The 20714-nt window shown below is 61.9% G+C and overlaps 8 protein-coding genes across 8 annotated transcripts; 4 read left to right on the top strand and 4 right to left on the bottom strand.

Annotated features, from left to right (window-relative positions):
* Positions 1-354: 354 nt before the first annotated feature.
* On the top strand, positions 355-1385 carry MICPUN_113565 (hypothetical protein; the record flags this gene model as incomplete). The annotated part of the gene is made up of 2 exons (XM_002507721.1): positions 355-1255; positions 1297-1385. The coding sequence occupies 2 exons, from the start codon at positions 355-357 to the stop codon at positions 1383-1385; spliced, it is 990 nt and encodes a 329-aa protein (XP_002507767.1).
* Positions 1372-2899, bottom strand: MICPUN_105064 (hypothetical protein). The gene is made up of 2 exons (XM_002507345.1): positions 2545-2899; positions 1372-2412 (listed from the first exon to the last, which is right to left on the bottom strand). Exons 1-2 carry the CDS (start codon positions 2770-2772, stop codon positions 1462-1464), a joined length of 1179 nt encoding a protein of 392 aa, XP_002507391.1. The 5' UTR covers positions 2773-2899; the 3' UTR covers positions 1372-1461.
* A 1009-nt stretch (positions 2900-3908) lies between these two features.
* MICPUN_104733 (kinesin-like protein) lies at positions 3909-8213 on the top strand (the record flags this gene model as incomplete). The annotated part of the gene is made up of 9 exons (XM_002507720.1): positions 3909-4210; positions 4268-4322; positions 4483-4569; positions 4629-4732; positions 4806-4887; positions 5138-6931; positions 7004-7312; positions 7379-7695; positions 7786-8213. 9 exons carry the CDS (start codon positions 3909-3911, stop codon positions 8168-8170), a joined length of 3435 nt encoding a protein of 1144 aa, XP_002507766.1. The 3' UTR covers positions 8171-8213.
* A 23-nt stretch (positions 8214-8236) lies between these two features.
* On the bottom strand, positions 8237-8539 carry MICPUN_55595 (predicted protein; the record flags this gene model as incomplete). The annotated part of the gene is made up of 1 exon (XM_002507344.1): positions 8237-8539. The coding sequence occupies one exon, from the start codon at positions 8537-8539 to the stop codon at positions 8237-8239; it is 303 nt and encodes a 100-aa protein (XP_002507390.1).
* Positions 8540-9172: 633 nt separating this feature from the next.
* On the top strand, positions 9173-10609 carry MICPUN_55594 (predicted protein; the record flags this gene model as incomplete). The annotated part of the gene is made up of 1 exon (XM_002507719.1): positions 9173-10609. The coding sequence occupies one exon, from the start codon at positions 9173-9175 to the stop codon at positions 10607-10609; it is 1437 nt and encodes a 478-aa protein (XP_002507765.1).
* A 60-nt stretch (positions 10610-10669) lies between these two features.
* MICPUN_55593 (predicted protein) lies at positions 10670-12529 on the bottom strand (the record flags this gene model as incomplete). The annotated part of the gene is made up of 1 exon (XM_002507343.1): positions 10670-12529. The coding sequence occupies one exon, from the start codon at positions 12527-12529 to the stop codon at positions 10670-10672; it is 1860 nt and encodes a 619-aa protein (XP_002507389.1).
* A 4599-nt stretch (positions 12530-17128) lies between these two features.
* MICPUN_77631 (predicted protein) lies at positions 17129-17742 on the top strand (the record flags this gene model as incomplete). The annotated part of the gene is made up of 1 exon (XM_002507718.1): positions 17129-17742. A coding segment is annotated over one exon (614 nt), but the record flags the coding sequence as incomplete, so codon positions are not given.
* Positions 17743-18411: 669 nt separating this feature from the next.
* Positions 18412-19683, bottom strand: MICPUN_55591 (predicted protein; the record flags this gene model as incomplete). Its single annotated transcript, XM_002507342.1, has 1 exon — positions 18412-19683. One exon carries the CDS (start codon positions 19681-19683, stop codon positions 18412-18414), a length of 1272 nt encoding a protein of 423 aa, XP_002507388.1.
* Positions 19684-20714: the final 1031 nt, after the last annotated feature.

The raw sequence follows: 20714 nt of genomic DNA, 5'->3' as shown, positions 1-20714 counted from the left end.
TCCTTGCCCTCTCAGCTTGTAATTGTCTATCTACTTCTTGTAAAGCACTCGTGGCGATAGTCCAGATATAAGGAGATGTAGCCATGCTCACACACGACGACCGACCGCAGGCTTCACACGTTCTAACACTCCTAACACATTCGATCTGAGTTGGCAAGCAAACAAAAAACTGCAACCGACCGCAATCATACTACCTTCGTAATATATATATTTCCGGCTCGAGTCTCGGGAATGTGACACACCGCAGCTGTCAAGGCATCAGATAAAAGGTCGCGTCCCTGACGGTCGCCATGCTGAGCTAAAGCGCGGCGACCATCGCCCACCGTCCTGAGCCTCATCGACGCGATATTTGAAATGGACGATATCCTGCTGGACCCAGCAGGGAGTGGGGGTGAGTTTGGTCACGTCAAGCTCAACAAGAAGGGAAGCTTCAAGGATTTTTACAAGGTTGGCTCAATCTTGGGCGAGGGCGCTTTCGGGGTGGTGCGCTTGGTCACGTGCAAATCGGATCATTCCAAATGGGCCGTCAAGGTGATCGAAAAGAGTAAAGTCGATCCTGGTGACCACTCGCTGCAAACTGAAATCGACATCTTGTGTCGTGTCAAGCAACCGAACTGCATCTGCTTGAGAGAATGGTTCGACGAGCCAACCCGAGTACTTCTGGTGATGGAGCTCGTCACGGGTGGCACCTTACTTGACCACATAGTCAACAGCGGACATTTCAACGAAGAAGTTGGACGCACGATTTTTCGTGATCTAGCCACGGGGTTAGAATACCTGCATGCTCATGGGATCGCTCATCGGGACTTGAAGCCTGAGAACTTCATGCTCAGCTCCAAGTCGCCCGACGCGCGTGTCAAACTGGCAGATTACGGTCTGTCGAAGATTCTCATCGATCCAGCCGGAGGTAACGAAAAGACGGTGTGCGGAACTCCGAGCTACGTCGCCCCGGAAATACTGCGGTGCATGACGGGAAAAGAAGAAACCTACAACGCGATTAACGCCGACGCGTGGTCGTTAGGTGTTAATCTTTTCATCATTCTCAGCGGGTACCCGCCGTTCTGGAGACACGAACAAAATCAAAAGAAATTGTTCGACGCCATAGGTCGCAACGATTGGTCGTTTGATCAAACCTGCTGGAAAGACATCAGCGTCGATGCCAAAAGTTTGATAAAAGGTTTGATGGAACCGGACGTCGAAAAGAGGTACACCGTGAAGCAGGCGCTGCAGCACAAATGGTGCGCGGAGACGGCGAGTGAAAAAGCTCTGCCCGAGACGCTCGCGAACCTATCGCAGTTTACGCACAGGTTCAAAAAAGCGGGACTGGCCGTGCTATTCAAAACTCGTTTGACCCGCCTGGTTACTGGGCTCAAGAACACTGGTAAAAGATTCATCGAATCACCCCGAGGTGATGATAGATGAACCTTAATACATTATTAACTTTTAACAAGGTATATTATCTCACACAAACGTCGTAAACGCCCGCTCCGCAATCTCGAGGTTTATCGGCGTCGTGACGTCCACCTCGCCGTCGATGCCCACGAGATCGCCGGCGTCGCTCGCCCGCAGCGTCGCCTTTTTCACCTTGACGTAACACACGGACGGATCCCGCACGTGCGATCCGCCCTTCTTGACAGCCTCGAAGAGACCCACCGTCTTTAGCACGCCGCACTTTTTCACCGCGATCAAGTCGAAGAAACCGTCGTCGAGTTTGGCGAGGGGAGTGAACGGGAAACCTCTGCCGCTGCATCGCGTGTTTTGCGCGAACATCATCAAGTAGTCCTCGGCAGCCTCGTTATCCGAGAGTATCGGCGTCACCTGCGTCGACGAGGACACGTCGCCATCAACATAGGCTGCCAAGTTGGCGTAGTTGAGCTTGTTCTTCATGATGTGAAAAAAGCCGGCGATGTCGTAGCGAATCGCGCCGAGCCATCGCATCCCTTCCGCGGTTGCCGCCGCATCCCGCGCCATGCCCCAGGTCACGCAGTTGATGGAGTAGGTCGTTCCGTTGGGGTGTTGGACGCGCACGGCGTCGACGGCGTGCGCGTGGCCTCTGGCGAGCGCGTCGAAGACGTCGGTCACGGTTCGTTGACCCAAGTCCCTAGCGTAGTTGTTCCCGGTGCCGCAGGGAAACGCGAAAATCGGAAGCTCCTTGCCGCCCGGTGAGTCACCGCTCCTCGCGATCATGCCGCACACGCCCTCGCGAAACGTTCCGTCGCCGCCCATGACGCCGACCGCGTCGATGTTGTCGAAATTCGCGTCGCGCACGAGTTCTTCGCAGTGCCCCTCTCGCTCTGTGCGAACCTCGACGAGCTGCACGCCCCGCGCCTCGGCGAGGTCTCGAATCTCGCGGAGGTCGCGCTTACCCTTGCCGTCCTCGCATTTTTTCCCGTGGACCACCACCATGATCGTCTGCTTAGGGGAGGGAAACCGAGCGTGAGTCGTCGTTCGTGTGAAGCACTCGTGTCCGAGGCGCGAGCGCCAGGAGGTTCGTTCGACTCGGGTGATTCTTCTTTGGCTAAAAAAAACCATCACGCGCCGTACCTTGATCGATAGCTTTTCCGTGGTGATTGGCTTACTCAGGCACTTCGTCTTCGCCTTCTTGATCTCGTCTTCGCTCGGCCTCAGGGCGGGGACACCCGTGAGCGCGTCGAAGCCTCCGGATCGTCCGTTCATCTTGTTCTTCTTCCTGCGCGTCAGGCCGCAGAATGACATGAAAATCACCGCGACGACGAGGTTGGCCGCTCCGGGTTTCGGGAACCCAGCGTGCATGCAATATCCGACCCCTCGCTTGCCGTCACGCGAACCGAGCTCCCACGATATCCAAGGGAAATCTCCTGGCTAGCTCGCTCGTGTGCGATGTCTACGGGCGACGATCGCGCGTACACTTGTTCGGGCCGAACGAACGAAGAAGAGTGAATCTTCCTCCTTTCAAGCAAAGGTTATCGTCTCGTTCACCGGATCGTCTGACGTGGCTGCTCGACCCATTTTGCCCATAGGGAAATCATCGTTTGCCGTTGCCGTTGGCGCCGCGCGCTTGAAACCGGAGCGACAGACAGACGTTTCCGTTTTCGTCGGCACTGACGAAGGACGCGCCCGCGTCCCCGGTCGCACGGCGGCGGTCGACGCGTATCGACCGCATGTCGTCGGCGCCGGACAAGGCCCGGAGGATGGAGCAGTGGCGCGCGTCGCGCCACCTCACGCCGCACGCGCCAACCAACCCCTTCCGCGACGCGCCGGACGCGGCCTCCATCCTCACCGCCGCGGCTGTCGTCCCAACCACCCCGGGGGATGGGGCGAGCAGCCACCGACCGCGGACGCCACCGGAGACCCCGGCCACGCCGTACGAGCTGTTTGACGTCGAACCCCCTATCGGGCTCGGTCGCATGCCGTGGGACTCGGCGGGCTCGCGCGAGGCGACCACCCCGGGGGACTCGTCTTCGCCATCCACCGAGGCTGGCGACGATCTCTCGCCACCATCCTCCGCGGGGGACTCGGTGGAACCGCGGGGTCGTTCCGGCGCGCGCCGCCGCCCGCCGCCGTCCCCCGCGCCAACCCTGCTCTTCGACGAACCGACGCGCGCGGCGCGTTCCGACGATCGATACACGCCTGGACGCGATACACAGCTGTCAACGCCCGGGGTACACAGCTGGACGCGGCCTCATCCCGACGGGAGGGTGCGCGTATCGGTCAGGATCCGGCCTCCCACGCCGACGGAACTGCAAAGCCCTAACGGGGGAACCGACGACGACGGTGTAACACGCGCCGCTCGTCGCACGTCGTACAGGCCCGTCGTCGAACCCGCGCCCGAGCAATCGCGAGTGCTCGTACGCGGAAGGATCCCAATCTCAGGCGGAGGATCTTCGCGCGACAGCTGTGCAACCGACAACACAGCTGTGCACAAAGAGATGCGCTTCGACGCGGTGTTCGCGCCCACCGCGTCGCAGCGGCGGGTGTACGAGGAAGCCGCGTTACCTATCGTGGACGGCGTGCTTCGCGGATACAACGGAACGGTGTTGGCGTACGGTCAGACGGGCACGGGGAAAACGTACACGATGTCGGGACCATCCGGAGCCGAGTCTGGAAACGATTCGAACAATTTGGAAAACCCTCGATTGGAAAACCCGTTCGTCCCGACCGCGACGTCCGCGCCGCAGACGCGAAAAGCCTTCGGGGGATGCGCGGGCGAGGACCGCGGGGTTGTGGCCAGGTGAGTTTATTTCAATCTTTGTATGGGCAATTCGACTGACGTGGTTTTTTTTAACAGGGCGCTCGAGCGCATCCTGCGCGTCTGCGCCGCCGACGGCGCGCACAACTCCCAGGTGAGTCGTGACCCCCGCATGATATCACACAAACCCTGACCCTAAACCCTGGGCGCGCTCTTCCGATTGATTCTTCGCGTCGCGTCGCGTCCATCACGCGTCAAGCATATCACAAACGTTTCTGACGTACACTATCGTTCTCTCACACTATATATCGCAGGTTACGTTGCAGTACGTGCAAGTGTACCTCGACGCCGCGTACGACCTTCTCGCGACGTCTTCGAGGGACGCCGCCAAGCCCCTGGAGGTGCGTTTATTTTAATCTTCGCATGGGCAATGAGACTGACGTGGTTTTTTTGTTAACAGGTGCGCGAGGACCCGACCACCGGCGAGGTGTGCGCGGTGGGTGCGAGAACCGTGGAGGTGACGAGTTTAGCGAGCGCGATGCGAACGCTGCGGGACGGCGAACGGTGCGTTCATCTTAATCTCCGTATAAGTTATATGGTGCCAATTAGACTGACACGTGTCGGCTTTTTAACACAGGAACCGAGCGGTGGCGAACCACTTACTCAACGCGGCGTCGTCGAGGTCGCACGCGTTGCTTTCCGTGGTGGTTCGGCGGAAAGTGGGTCAAGTAGGTCAAGGCGCCGAGAGCTCCGAGACGACGACGACGAACGTATCGACGAACGTATCGACGAACGTATCGACAAACGATCGCAATAAAGTGAGGGTACTGAAGGGGAAGCTGCTTCTGGTGGACCTCGCCGGGAGCGAACGCGCGGGGAAGAGCGGGGCGGTGCGTTTATTTTTTTTTATTTTCGTGAGTGTTACTCTAATGGGCGCTTCGACTGACGTGTTTTGCACATTTTTCACAGGAGGGCCAGACGTTCGACGAGGCGATCGCGATTAACCGCTCCCTGCACGCGCTCGGCAAGTGCATCGCCGCGCTCGCCTCCAACGCCGAAACGACTTTGTCCTCCTCCGGGGGCCCGTCGCCGAGCGTTTCCCCGCATCATCACGTTCCGTACAGGGAGTCGAAGCTGACGCGTTTGCTGAAGGACTCGCTGGGGGGAACCGCGATGACGTCTCTGATCGTCACCGCGTCCCCGGGTGCGGAGCACCTGTCGGAGACGGTCGCGGCGTTGAACTTTGGCCAACGCGCGCTCAAGGTGACCAACTCGCTCGTGGTGAAGCAGGAGGTGGATTACCGGCTCACCGCGAGGCGGTTGCAGGAGGAGGTGGACGCGTTGACGAGAAAGCTAGAGCGGCGCGAGGTGGAGCTCGCCGCAAAGACGGCGTTGGAAAAGCGTTTATTAAAACGCATCGACGACGAAAACGAGCCGCCGAATAATACGTCGGACCCCGGCGGAATCGATCCCGCGACCTCCGGGGTATCCACCGTCGAGGTATCCGATTTCGCGACGCAGCACGATTGTCCACCGGAAATTGTCGATCCGATTGTCCGGCTGAGCGTCAGCGTGGACCCCATCGCGGCGCTCGACCTCGTGGGACGCGACGAACTCGAGTGCGTCGAGGCGGCACTCGCGACGTGTAAAAAGATGCTGGCGCAGAGGGAAGAGGAGCTCGTCCAGCTGTGCGTCGCGAAAGAAGCGTCGGATGAAAAATGCGACGCGCTCACGCTCGAGCTCGATTCCGAGGCGCAGAATTCCCTTTTACGCACAAAAGCGGTGGAGGCCAAGTACCAAACGGAGCGCGCCGAGCTCGAACGCCGGTGGGAGGAGGACGAGAGCGACAGGCTTCGACGAGAAGAGCGGTGGAGACGCGAGGTGGAGACGGCGATGAACGAAAGGGACGAACTCGTCGACGCGGCGCTCGCGGAACGAAACCGGTGGGACGCCGAGATGGCTTCGACGCGAACGAAATTTTTGGCTGAACGCGCCGAGTGGGAGGCGGAACGCGCGGCTTTAATCTCCGCCGCGGAGGCTGCGGCGTCAGAGTCCGAGGCGGCGTCCGCGCGGGCCGCGGCGGCGTTGGCCAAAGTCGCTTCGGAAAACGCGCGGGCGACGGAAAAAACAAACTTAATCGCCGAGCTCGACGCGGACAGAGCCGCGTACGCCGCGGCGCACACCGCGGAGGTGGCCGAACTCCGCCGGGCGCACGCGAAGGAGACGAAGGAGCTTCGCGACGCGCTCGAGTGCGCGGAACGTTCGCTGGACGCCGCGGATGCGAGACGCGCGACGGAGCTCGACGCGTTGCGAGCGGAGCTCGAGACTCGTTTGCGCGAGACGATCGCGACGAAAGACTCGGAACGTTCGGAGCTGGCGTCTCTCGCCGAGGATGAAAAGGCGCGGCTCCGCGCGTCCCTCGCGGACGTCGTCGCCCAATCGGAGCACGCCGTGAACGACGCGGTCCAATCAGCGTACGCGACGTGGCGCGTTGAAGAGCTCGAGCCGCTCGCGTCTGCCAACAAAGCGGAGATTGAGAAATTGGAACGCGAGCTCGCGGATGCGGAATCGAGGTGTTCGACGTTGTCCGACAGGTGTTCAAACGAGTCCGAGTCACGCGAACGATGGTGCATCGAGATCGCCTCGCTTCGCGCCAAGTGGCAGACGGAGCGGGACGCTCGCGTCGCCGAACAGTCGTCGCATCGTAGGGCGTGGGCGGAGGAGCAGCGTCGACTGCAGCGGCGCTTCGACGACGAAATCACGGTGCGTTTATTTTTATTTTTTTAATTTTCCGCATGTATGGGCAGTTTGACTGACGTCGTGTTTTGTTCGCAGGCTTTGAACGACGAGCTCCGCGTTCGTTTGGGATACACCGACGCCGAGGCCGCGGTGGGTCTGACGGCGTACGGCGTGGGAAAACCTTTAAGGTTTAAAAAAGCGCCGTTTCCCGTCACGGCGGACGCGGCGCAGTCGGCGACGGCCAAGAGGGACGCGGTGGCTTCACTCTTCGAGCGCCAGACGCTCTCGAGAATCGTGTCCATGATGCATTCGCACTCCGACGATGCGTCACACGACGACGAGGACGTTCGGGCGCACGCGTGCAAGGTCGTCGCCAACCTCGCCGCCATCGACGAACGCAACGCGGTACGTTTATTTTAATCTTTGTAAGATCTTATGGTCAATTAGAATGACGTGGTTTTTTATTTACAGGTGCGCGTGGTTCAGGAGGGCGGTCTGCGCGCCATCCTCCGCGTCTTCGGAGGGTTCGCCGCCGACGTAAACTCGGAGGCGACGTGTCGAGTCGCGGCGGGGGCGCTGGCCAACGTCGCCATGGCGGAGGCTAACCAGGCGCAGATTTTGCAGGGGGGCGCGATCGAGCTGCTCGCGATGTTCGCGCGCGACTGCGTCGATCCGACGTCGGCGCGGATGGTCGCCGGATGCGTCGCCAACCTGTGCGGCTTCGAGAGCACTGAGCGGTTATTACACGAGTGCGGGGGCCTGGCTCTCGTGACTCGCATCTCCGACAGGTGGGTACATACCCGAAAAGATTATCATTCCAACTAGAAATCTCAACGCCAAACGCGATTTTCTAACTATACCTTCATACCTTCGCACAGGTGGGTACCCAAGTCCCCGGAAGTTCGCACCCAGGTGGCGAGGGCGCTCGCAAACTACACCAAGTGCGACGGGGGTAAGATGCGGGTCGCGACGCACCCCGGCGCGTTGGCGTTGGCGTTTAGGTTGGCGTCCGACGAAAACGATTCGGCGGCGAGGAGACACGCGAGGTCGGCGCTTTGCGAGGTTGCCACCGACCTGGACGTCGGCGCCGGCGCGGTCAGGGACGTGCCGGGCGCGGTGGCGCTGCTGCGTCACCTGGCGGGTGGGGACGGAGGCGACCTGGGGAGCGAGGAGGGCGAGCGGGAGCGGAAGATGGCGACGAGGGCGCTGCGGCGAATGGAAAAGTCGCTCCCGCCGGACCACCGCTACTCCGACAGGCTCTAGGCTATCGTCACGAACGTTCGATCGACCTAAAGCCTAAAAGTTACCGAGGTGCCGAACGTCCAGACATCAGTTTGACCCTCGCTTGTGCCGCTTTACCCGCGTATCGTCCGCATCTACCGCCTCCGGATCGACCACCACCGGATTTGGTACCGCCGGATTTTTTGCGTGAACCCAGCTGCTCTTCTCCTCTCGCGCCCACCACCGCGGCACCACGCCTTCGTCCACCACCGGTTCCGTTTTACCAACATCCCTGCGGTACCACACGACGCTCCATCGATCGCCGACGTACCGCGGGTCCACCCAGTGCACTTTACGGCCGTCGATTGAGACGATTACGTTTTTGGTATCGACGGCGCACACCGTATGCATCGAAGTTTCAACGCATAAGCATAAACCAAACGCCTACCGCGGCAGCGATAACAACCCGTACAAGCAGGCCAAAGAGAACCCTAACCCCGGGGGATACAACGGCGGATCCTCCAACCCTTACGGATACCCCAACGGCGGTGAAAGTAACGGCGGCGGAGGCCAGGCCCCGCCGGGTGGCTACAACCCCAGCGACCCGAACGGCGGCGGCGGCGTGTACTAGTTTAATTTCAATGCGTGACAGACCCACAGCCTTGTATCGAGCGTCGCGTTGCATGCCCCCGTCGCGTTGCGCGCTCGATCAGCCTTTTCGTTCTCGCTTTAAACACTTACGTGTAGCAAGAATGCCGCTCCTCTCAGCGCCTAATGAATAAACACGAGTTGTCGTCTGATCCCACTACTTGGCTGGGCCGAATTTATTATTTGGAACTTTCATCGGTTACTTGCCGTTACAAGTACCGATGAAAGTTCAAAAGACTTGCCAGTCATATCTTTTTGCGCATCTTTTTGTCCGCTGATATTTTTGCGTATCTTTTTGTCCGCTGATATTTTTGCGTATCTTTTTGTCCGCTGATAACCCTCAGCGACCGCGTGAGGTACAACAGTCTCCGAGGCGCCCACGACATTCATTTCAACATGAGCAGCAATGCAGTAACCCAGAGCGATACGGCCCAGCCCGAGCAGGTAATAATGTTCACACCGCCTTCTCAGGAGGTCATGGATAAGCTCGGGAAGGATTTCGTCGGGCACTGGGAGAGCGTGCCGGGCACGAAATGGCTTGGTTGCATCCCACTCAAGGTCGATTACAAGAGGAACGTCTACGCGCCTACAGGAGACGAAGACGTATATCTGTTCGAATCAGAGGCTGACGTCACATGTTGCTTCTGCAACAAAATGCACCAGACCACCACAGGCCGATCATCGGGGGGATCGTCCTTCGAAGAAATTGGCCAAGATGAGGAATCACTGCTCCAGCTGAGCGGCAGGATGGTCGATCACACGCGCGACGACGCGGGTTCGCATCTCGTCACGCACCAAGTCGACGGTGTGGATCATGACGGTTTGCTGGCTTCAAGGCAAGACACGTATCGCTTCAGCAACACCGGGGACGCAACGATGACCTCCACGACAACTAAGCCGTACGCCTTCAAGTTGGAGTGCAAGAAAGTGTCGAGGGTTCCCAAGCCCCTCTCGGACCGTTTTCTACAGAAGAAGGAGCAACAAGCAAAAGACCTCCAAAATTCCGTGCAGATGATGAGTGACGCGGATATCGACGCGGCGGTCCGCTTCTGCGACGATGTCCTCTCTGCGCCAAGCCTGGTGCTCCTGCCCCCGACCCTGGAAAAAGGACCCTTAACTTTTGGTAATATTTTTTGGAAGCACAGAACCGTCACGTACCCGGTCGCGCGGATCGAGACCCCGGACACACCGGCGCTGATTATGAAAATAGAGATACCGTCAAAAGGCGTGTGGGACGCGTCCATTGTCACCGCGTCCGGCGCGTGCGTCGCGCGATCGTCGATGAAAGCTCCGACCAAGTTTTGCAAGCCCCCCTCCCAAAGCGCGCTCGTGGAGTGGGGCTGCAAGCGCTACGGCGTGGTTGGAGTGGGAGCGCAGTCTCAATTTGAATCGGAGCAGAGGTGCGGCACGGTACCGGGGCAGGCCATTTTCGCGAAAGGGCCAACGCAAGACGTCGTGTTCTTCGAAGACCTCAACAGCAAGAGAAACGATTTGAAAGTTGCCGGATGCAAAAGCATGGCTTTCGGATGCTTCTATCTTGGTATACCGTGCGCGATATATTACGGTCTACAAGCAGATGGTGAACCGTACGAAGCCCTTTTCAAGACCTTCGGCGGGACGAAAATCGGGGGTTTCAAAATAGAGAAGCACCGGGAGTGTTGTGTGTCACCGGACGACTCCCTGCCAAAGACTGAAGCTGTTGTGCACTTCGGAAGCATGACGGCTGAACAACGGCGCTTAGCGCTCGTCGTGATAATGCAAGGCGCGGCGTTGGCGGCGCACCCAAAAGGAGGAGGAGGAGGAGGAGACGGCGGCGGCGGAGGAGGAGGATGAGGGCGACGCCGGTTTGGTGTTTGCGGAACGTTTGCGGAATAAAAGTAAATCTGTTGTTTTCTACGCCGCCGCCCGTGAACGCAACGCTCGTCGCTCCGCGAGCATCGCCTCCAACTCCTCGCGCAGATCCTCAGCCCCGACGAGCTTACTCGTCATCACAACCTCATCTGTACCCTCCACCGCGTCCCTGCGCGTGGTCTTGACCGTCTCCCAGCGCTCCACGGCCCGAATCTTCTCCTCGCAGTCGGCGATTTTCCCGTTTAGTTTTGAAATCGCATCCGCGAGGGCGTCCGCGCCGACCCTCGCCCTGGTCTCCACCGACGAGCACTTCTCGCCGAACCTCAGCGACTGCGTGGTCTCAGCCGCGTGCTCGTGCTCTTGCGCGCACGTCACCACGACCGCCGTCTTGCTGTTCCCGCCCAATGCCGGCGCGAGAAGCGCGGTGAGCTTGGAGTCGTGGAAGGGAACGTGGGGAGGGGGCCGCTTGTGCCGCTTTACCCGCTGCTTATCGTCCGCATCTGCCGCCTCCGGATTTGGTACCGCCGGATTTTTTGCGTGAACCCAGCTGCTCTTCTCCTCTCGCGCCCACCACCGCGGCACCACGCCCCCGTCCACCACCGGTTCCGTTTTACCAACATCCCTGCGGTACCACACGACGCTCCATCGATCGCCGACGTACCGCGGGTCCACCCAGTGCACTTTACGGCCGTCGATTGAGACGATTACGTTTTTGGTATCGATGGCGCACACCGAATGCATCGAAGTTTCCACGCACAAGCATCCGCCGCAACCGTCACTATGGTCCATCGCCCGAAAGTCGCCCAGCGAACACGCAAACTGCGGCGCCGCGTCCATGGAATCGACGTGCGGCGAGCCCCGGACGTTGTGCGTCACCGCCAGACCGTCGAACGCGTTCGCCGCCTCGTCCCCAGCCACGGACGCCAACAGCGCCTTACACTCGTCCCATACCCACCGGTATCGTTCCAACTTTCGCCGTGGTCGAGACCCGGCGTTTGGCGCGTTTGTGAGGCTCAGGTACCGGTCGGACGCGATCACGCCGGCGCGGTCGGGTACCGCCGATCGAGGCCATCGCCTGTGCGCCTTCGTCTTTCCCGGAACCGTCGTCTCTGACGAACCGAGCTCCGTGAGGCATCTCAGCATCCTCGCAATCGCGCCCGTAGAGATGGGCTTCGCGACTGCCGCGGGGTCAGCCTTGGTCCAGACCCTGCGTCTCGCGTCGCGGGTTCGATTCCCGTCGTGCGCGTTCCCGTGCGTGTTTTGCGTGTTTTCCCCTTTACCAATCGGTTCGCCGTGCGCCGCGCAAAGCCGCTCGACCAGCCGCAATCGCGCCAACCCCGTGCCGCCCTCGTCTCTCCATCGTCGTTCGTCTTGGTCCGGCACCGGCGCGTTCAACGCGACGAGTCGCGCGCGGAGTTGGGCGCAGTCGAGGGGCGCGAGCTGCGCGGCGAGGTCCACGTCGTCGTCGGCGGTTCGATTCCCGTCGGCGGCGTTCCCATCTCCCGCGGTTTTGAACGACGTCGATGATACCCTCTTGCGAAGGGTCTCCGCGGCTCGTCTCAGGTGAAACGTGTGCGTCGTCTCCGGATTGCATTCGACGGCGGCCTCATCCTCCGGCGCGGCGTCCGATGTCGACGCATCACGGGCATCCATGCGCGCCTTTGCCTTGAACGTCGCGTTGGCGCACGTCTCGAGCGCGATCGACGCGTCCTCGGCGGACGCGAAGTCCACGAGCGCGAAACCCACAGGCGCGTCCCCCGGGCATCCACTCACCCGGTACGTGCTGCGCCTCAGCGCCACGGCGGTTGGTCTGGGCGCGCCGAGGGTGACGAACGCGGTGGATATCGCGTCGGCGTCGAGTTCCTTGGGCACCGAGCCCATCCACAGCTGTGCGCCGCTCATATCGGCTAGCTAGCGCATGGCGAGACCGGGCGGCGCGGGGCGACTGATGTGGCGCAGGCGAGTTGGCGTTGTTCGTTTTTCCACCCGACCTGATGACTCGCCAAACCCTCGCCACGATGTGTGCGATCAAACCGAGGGGCGCCCGAAGGAAGGCACGTCATGGAGGGCTACGGGCAGCCCTCGCACGGCTACGGGGGCGATCCGTACGCCGCGCAGGCGTACGGCGGCGGCGTGGGAGCCTACGGCGCCGTCGACCCGAACGCGGCGGCGGCGCCGTGGGACCCTTCCGGAGGGGCGCACCACCATGGTGGAGGGCATCATCATCATCTGAATAATCAGATGGCGCAACAGATGGCGCAACCCACCGGCGACTGCTTCCCGTACGTCGCCAACCACACCCTCTCCGACGCCGCCGAACGCGCCGGTCGCTACCCCGACCCCATCACCGCGCTCGCGTTCGACCCCGCGCAGGAGCTCCTCTACGCGGGAACGTCCGACGGGCGTCTCACCGTCTTTCATTCACCGTCGTTGCAACGCCACGCCGCGTGCGGGGCGCATCCGACCGCCACCGGTGGAAACGACGCGTCCACGCACGTGGGCGACCCGTCCGTGCTGGACATCGCGCCGTTCGGTTCCCCGGGCGGCGGCGGCGGCGGCGTCGTCTCCGTGTCGTCCACGCGCGTGGCGTGCCACTCGACCGGCGCGGTGAAGCGGTGGAGCCACGACCTGGGATTGAAAGATCCGCTGAACGACCCCCTGACGTGCTGCGCCGTGTACGACTCATCCGGAGGAGCGCCATCGTCGTACGCGCACCAGCGAGGTACCACCGCGTTCGTCGGCAGGGTGGCCACGCAGATCACGGCGATCGACGTCCGCACGGGCGTTATAACGGCCGTCGCGGATGTGGAAGGCCCGAGTTGTCGCGCGGGCACAGCTGTCATGAAAGGACACGCGCCGAGGGGCACGATCGTCTGCGGAGGATTTAACGGCGAGCTGTGCCTACGGGACCCGAGGGTGAAGAACCTGAGGGCGGTGGTGAACCTCAGTTCCCCGGCGCACGTCGCCGGCGTGAGCGACGTCGCCGTGAGCGCCGATAACAACCTCATCGTCACGTGCGGCTTGACCAAAGACCGGGCGGGCAACGAGGTGCCGGATTCGTTTCTGAAGATCGTCGACGTTCGCGCGGGGATGCGTCCGTTGGGGGTCTCGCAGTTCCCTCCCGGCGCGTCGTTCGTTGCCTTCGACCCGAAGTGGTCGTGCGCGGTGCAGGTGTGCGGGAGCAACGGGTCCGTTCAGCGCATGGACGTCGGTGCGTATATTTTAATCTTTGTTTTCTTTATGCGCAAATGGACTGACGACGGCGGTTTTTTGTCTTCCCAACAACTCACAGGTTCGCAGGAGCCCGACGCGTTTCAGGCGTTTCACGTGCCGTTGAACCCTCTGTTAAACCAGCACACCGGTCAGACGCACGCGAACGAACTCACCGCGGCGTGTGTCTCGTCGAGCGGGGAGACGCTCGCGTTTGGGGACGGTGAGTTTATTTTTTTTAATTTTTCCTATGGGCAATTGGACTGATGTCGTGTTTTGTTCGCAGCCGCCGGGTACGTCCACGCGTGGTCCGCGGCGACAGCTGTGTACGGTGCGTGTGTTTTAATCTTACTCTGTATGATGGGCAATGCGACTGACGCTGTTTTTTTGTGCCTTCGTGACAGACGACGACCCGGATGAGTTTCCGGATGCGGAGCCGAGGTACCCGGACCCGAAGGTGAATTTTCAATCGCTGGGACCCACGGCGGACCCGCCGAGGGAAGCCGAATGCGTGCGAAGGTGGCACGCGGGGGAACTCGACCCGGAGTTTGACGAGGAGAACCTTCGGGTCCCCGCGCCGGATCACTCGTGGCCGGTGAGAGTTTATTTTAATCTTACTTTGTGTGGGCAATTGGACTGATGACGTGGTTTTTTTTTAACACACAGGTGGACGAGCACCACCCGCAGACGCCGCCGCTGTCGTGGATGGACCCGGAATCGCCCGACTACGTCATCAGCGTGGGTAAACCCCCGCACATCATACCAAAGTCGGTGATGGACACGGTCAAGTTTCACGACGGCATCGGGTACGCGCCGAACCCTCACTACAGGCGAGGCGCGCCGAGGGGCGAGGCGTATCGCAAAGCGGCGCCTCTGAAGAACAAGCGCGTCGAGTCCAAGTTTATGAAGGAGGAGGCGATGAAGGCTGCGAAATTAGGCGCGGCCAAGACGGGCAACACCTCCGGGGGTTTGTCCAAGTGCCCGCTGCCCAAGCTGTACCACAGGGTGATCGAACGCGTGGGCGCGCACAAGGCGAGGTTCGAAGAGTTTGACTTTGCGCACTACAACCGAACGCGTCTGCTTGGTGCGTTTTTATTTTCGCTTTTCGTATGGGCAATTATACTGACGACGTGACTTTTTATTTATTTACAGGGTTTACCAACGACCTCGCCAACTGCTACGTGAACCCCGTGCTTCAGATGCTGCACTTCGTCCCCGAGCTGCGCGCCAAGGTTTTGATGGGGCACACGTGCGCTCGGGAGTTTTGTTTAACGTGCGAGCTCGGTTTCCTGTCGCACATGTTGGCGCAACCGCCGACGATCGGTGAGTTTATTTTAATCTTCGTATGGGCAATTAGTTTGACGTGGTTTTGTTCACAGGCGCGGGGAGCCACTCGAGCTCGTCCATGACGTGCCAGCCGCTCAACTTTTTGCGCACGCTGCGACAGGTGAAGGAGGCTGCCGCGCTCGGTTTGATCGAGGGGAAGGACGTCGAGCTGGACACGCGGTTGGACCAGAGCTACGCGCGGCGCATACAGGCGTTCCAGCGGTTCATACTGGAGCAGCTGCACAAGGAGGAGGCGCTGGGGGTGCGAAGAGAGGACAAGACAAAAAACGACTTTGCAGCCAACCGGGGGGAAAAGGACGCCGAGCCCGGGGGGACAGCTGTGGAGAGCCTGTTCGCGCTGACGTCCACGCAAACCCACGCGTGCGCGCAGTGCAAACACGTGGAGACGCGAACCGCCCGCGCGTTCCAGACGGATCTCGCCTATCCCGACGTTAAGAAAGACGAAGCCGCCGCGTTCGCTCGAGCCAAGAAGCCCACGTTCGCCGAGTGCCTGGAAAAGTCGTTGAAGACGTCCGGCGAGGTTCGCGCGTGGTGCGAGGGCCACGGCGCGTACACCCGCATGTCCACTGCCAGGCACCCCAAATCTTTACCCGCGGTCATGAGCGTGAGCCTCGGGATGCGAGACCCAGACGACTTGCGCTGGTGGGGGGTGGACGTCGACGCCATCAACTCGCACTCGAAAGACGCCGCGGGTGTCGTGAAAACCCCGTGGCTGCCCCACTACGTTCGCGTCCGCGTGGACACGAGTGACGGACGAGTAACGGACGACGAATCGTCAAACCCGAAGGGAGGGAGAGGGGGGAAAGGCGATGGAAAGGGGGGAGGAGTGGAGGTGTCCGTGACGCAGGCGATGGGCGAGGACGACCTGGCGGCGCTGGGCACGACGGGACCCGAGTCGGAAAAAGACGTTTCAAAAGACGGCCGCCAGGTGGACGTCACGTACGAACTCGTCGGTTTGGTGTGCCTCGCGAGGCGTCCCGCGGAGGAGGAGGACGACGACTCGCCGGTGAGTTTATTTTCATTTTCGTATGTATGGGCAATTTGTATGACGTGGTTTTTTTTTAACAGGGCGGAGGCGTCGACGAGACTGGCGCGAGGAAGCTCGTGGGGCATCCGCTGGCGTTCGTCAAGGTAAAGCCGCCGTACGTGGACGTGCCGGGCGACTTTTCCGCGCCCAGGCACCAAAAGGGCATGACCCCGGGGGTGTCGCCCATTCCAATCGCCGCGATGGCCAAGCTCGGAATGACAAGCTCGGAAGACAAAACGGTCGGCGGGGATGACAAAACGGTCGGTGGGGAAGACAAAACGTCGGACGACGCGCCCTCGACGCCGAAGGTTCCTTCTTCCGGTTCGGGTGACCCGGCGGCGGAGAAGGATGGCGGGAAAGTCGACGCGGGCCTCGCGGCTGCGCTCGCGGCGGGCGAGGCCATGTACGGCGAAAACTCGGGTTTTCGGGGATTGACGCCGGGCCAGGTCGCCGCGGCCGAGGCGGCGAATTTCGAGCCGTCCACCCCCGTCGCGGACGCGCGCGCGGCGGAGCTCGGCATCGACCACGTAAACGGCCGATCCGATTGGCTCCTCTTCAACGATTTTTGCATCAACCCCGTGGACGCGGACGAGGTTGCCAAGATGTACGGGGTGTGCAAAGTTCCGGTGCTGTGCGCGTACGCCATCGTGGACAAGCCCCCGCCGCCGCCGCTGCCGCCGTCCCCAATCACCGCCAACCTGTACCGGCGCCTGACTTTGAACCCCAACCTGCCCAAATACGGCCAAGGGCCCGGGTCGTGCCCCTTTGCGCCGTTTACGTTCGAGTCGCCCGCGGAGACGCCGGGGCCGGGGACGGTGCGTGTATTTTTTTTACTATTTTTCCCATGGGCAAATCGACAGATGCCGTGGTTTGTTCATTTTTTTTTATTTTTCCTAACCTCATGGGCAATTCGACTGATGCCGTGTTTTATTTGTTCGCAGGTGTTGGGCATCGACGCGGAGTTCGTGTCGCTGGCTCCGGCGGTGAAGGAGCCGAACCCGGAGGTGCCGGGGGGCCCGGACATCGTGGTCCAGGCGGCTCGACTCGGTCTCGCGCGCGTGTCCGTCGTTCGGGGAGGCCAAACGTCGGGTTTGGGCGACTCGAACGATACAGCATCGCTCGTGCCCGTCATCGACGATTACATTCGAGCCGTGGAGCCCGTGCACGATTACCTGACGAGATTTTCCGGGTTGGTGCCCGGGGACTTGGACCCCGCGCTGAGCAAGCACCACATCGTGGAGCTGAAGCACGCGTACCTCAAGCTCCGTTACCTCGTCGACGCCGGGTGCGTGTTCGTCGGGCACGGTTTGAAGCAGGACTTTAAGATGATCAACGTCACGGTGCCGCCCGCGCAAATCGTCGACACCGTGGAGCTCTTCCATTTCAAGCGACAGCGGAAGCTGTCGCTGAGATTCCTGGCGAGCTACTTGCTCAAGGAGGACATTCAGCAGGAGACGCACGATTCCATCGAGGACGCGCGGACGGCGGTGCGCCTGTACCACAAGTACCTGGAGATGCAGGCGGCGGGTAACTTTCAGGGGCAACTCTTGGAGATTTATCGCTTCGGCAAGCAACACGGGTTCACGGGAGAGAAGAGGCCCGACAACGTCGACGAGTTTACCAAGAATTCCGGCGACACAGCAGCTGTCAAGACGGCCGACTCGCTCGCTCACGCGTCCTCGTCGGGAGTCGGCGTCGCCGCGGCGCTGGGCGACGACGGCGACGCGGGCGGCGGGGACGGAGACGAACGCGAAGGAGAGGCGCGGTTCCGAAGCTTCTTCACCGCCGAAGGCGGGCTGTCCGATTGGGCCGCCGCGGAGATGGAACGTGTCCTCTCGTCCCCGCTCCCCACGCTGGGCGGGTTAACCCCCGGCGCGGTCCCGACGCCCAACCCACCCCAAAACACCCAAATCGGGATACCGGCGCCGATGCCCCATCCGGGAGCGACGACGACGCGGGGGTTGAACGTCCCGCCGCCGATGCCCCCGGCGGGAGCGCCGCCGCCGCCGCCGATGCCGATGCCCTTCGCGGGAGCGCCGCCGCCGCCGCCGCCGCCCGGGGTGCCGCCGCCGAGGCCCGTGCCGCCTCCGAAGCCGCCCCCGCCGCAGCAGTAAATCGAGCGCAGTCGACTTATTTGATCACGAATGTAACGTTATTAATCTTACTCATACGCGTTTATTTATAGACACGTCGTTTGCAATCAGAACGTGGGCGGCGCGGCCATGCGCGCGCGAACCTCCCACCGCAGCGCGTCTCGCCTGCGTTCATCCGGGGTCTTGAACCCCTTTCCCGTCGCCCCTTTCGCACCCGCTTTGAGTCCCCGCTTTGAATCGTCCCAAAACCCGCTCGTCGAAACCCGCCGAGTGTTTTCCTTCTCCCTTTCGCCCCTTTCGACGTCCACGCGCCACTCGTTCGTCCCGTCGGTGAGTTTCCGCTGCGCGCGACCCCAGCTCCCTCCCCGCACGCCGTTGACGTCGTACGCCGCCGGGTAACGGTCGGGGTAACGGTCGTACGCCAACTTGGACCTCGTCCCGAAAACCGTCGCCTCGTCAGCGTCCAAAAAGTCGACACAGCTGGCGGCGCCCGACTTGATACCCGCCGACGTAACGGACGTAACGGCCGATTTGCCCCCCCCGCCGCGATCCCCCGCCCGCCTGCGCTCCAGGTACGCGTCCCCGGACCACACCGCGGCGTACTGCGCGGCGCGCGCCACCCTGTCGATGCGCACGCGCTGACCCGGAGTGCCCACGCCTGCGCGAATGGGCATCGGGGATGCAATGACCGACGAGTTATGACCGCTTCGTCGAGAACGCGTCGTGTTACCGCCCGTGACGCGTCCCGGGGTGACGGACGCGACGCTTCGCTTGGCGCACCACCCGATGATGTCCTCGTGCACCAAATCTTTCGGCGATTTTGATTGGTCGCGGCGGTGACCCCTCGCCGACGAATTTGGGGTTAATAAACGATTTGGCGGTGTTCGCGACGCGTCACCGGGCGTCACCGCGGGCGTTATAACGGTCGGGATGGCAAGCGCCACGCTCCTCGTCGCGGCGCGCCGGCCGGACGACGTCGGTGCCGGTCGAGCGCCGGTCGGGGGGGTCGCTCGCCGGTTCGGGACGGCGTCATCATTCGGGGTCGTTCGAGATCTCCGTGAACCTTCTCGCGTTCCGTCGGGCTCGGGGCTCGTCAGGCACGGCGCCCTCTCGGTACCGCCGGGCGTGCGCGCGGCGGTAGCCTCGGGCGAGTGGCCGCGCGTCAGCGCGTCGGTCCTCTCGACCGGCGGCGGCGGCGCGTCGTCGTCGGCGCCGTTCGCCGCCGCGACGTTCTCGACGGGTGCCGGCGCGACGTTCACCTGATGGCGCAGCGAGTCGAGGAACGACGCTATGACGTCGTCGCTGACGTCATCGTGGCCGAGCGCGGCGAGCTGCTCGCGCACGGCGTCGACGGTGATGCCCGCGGGGTGGCTGCCCATCGATACGCCGGGGATGGACGCGCGAGTCGGTCGCGCGAGTCGTCTGTGTGCACGCGGCGAGAAGATGTTGGCGCGCCGAGGGTAAAAATGTAACGGTCATGCGGCGGCATTCGTATCGCAAACAGTCACGAGGAATTACCAAATGAAAAATGTGCATCTCAATCGTAAAAGCGTTCTACTCTCGTGGCTGTTTACACGTGTCGATCCATCGTCGCGATCCAGACGCAACGAGAGCCAGGAGTTCGATATCCAACCCCGTCGACAGCCGTGCCCACTCGCGTGGAGCGCGGCGCGTGCACGATGCGCGTCCTCGCCGCGGTGGGGCTCCCGACGCGAGCGCCTTCACGCGCCACTACCCTCACCTCGACGCGTCACCGCCGCGTCGCCGCGAGATGCGTCCGCTCGAACGACGACGACGACGACGGCGGCGGGGTGACGCGGCGCGTCCCGCGCTCCGCGGTCGACGACGACGATGCGTCGTCGTCGTCGTCGGCGTCCGCGGCGACGGCCGTCTCGGTCGCCGCCGCCGGCGCGCTCGCCCCCGCGACGGCGGCCGTCGCCGCCGTCGATGGCCTCGCGTCTCACGTCCCGGGCATCGACGGCGACGCCGCGATCGCCGCCGCGGGCGTCGTCGCCCTCATCGCAGCAGCGGGCGTCGCGTCGCGATCGGCTAACACGGACGGGTCCGTCAGACGGAACCGTGCGACGTCGATTCCGGGCGCCACCCCGAACCTCCGAACCACCGGCGCGTTCGACGACACTCGCGGTCGCAACTACCTCATCGCCCCGCCGCCTCTCTTCCCGCTCGTCCCAGCGTTCGCGCGGCGGACGTTCAGGTGAGTTTATTTATTTTAATATTTGTATGGTGTATGGGCAATTAGTTTGACGTGGTTTTTTGTTTACAGGTACGAGGTGGACCCGGGTCGCGTGTGGTTCTTCGAGCAGAAGCAGGGCATCGGCCTGGGCCTGAACGTCTCCGTGAACGTGCGCATGACGGTCGTCAAGTTAAGGTCGGGCGGGCTGTGGGTCCA

Source organism: Micromonas commoda, chromosome 1 (genome assembly GCF_000090985.2).
Source record: "Micromonas commoda chromosome 1, complete sequence".
NCBI lineage: Eukaryota > Viridiplantae > Chlorophyta > Mamiellophyceae > Mamiellales > Mamiellaceae > Micromonas > Micromonas commoda.
This window is presented reverse-complemented; position numbering and strand designations above follow the sequence as displayed.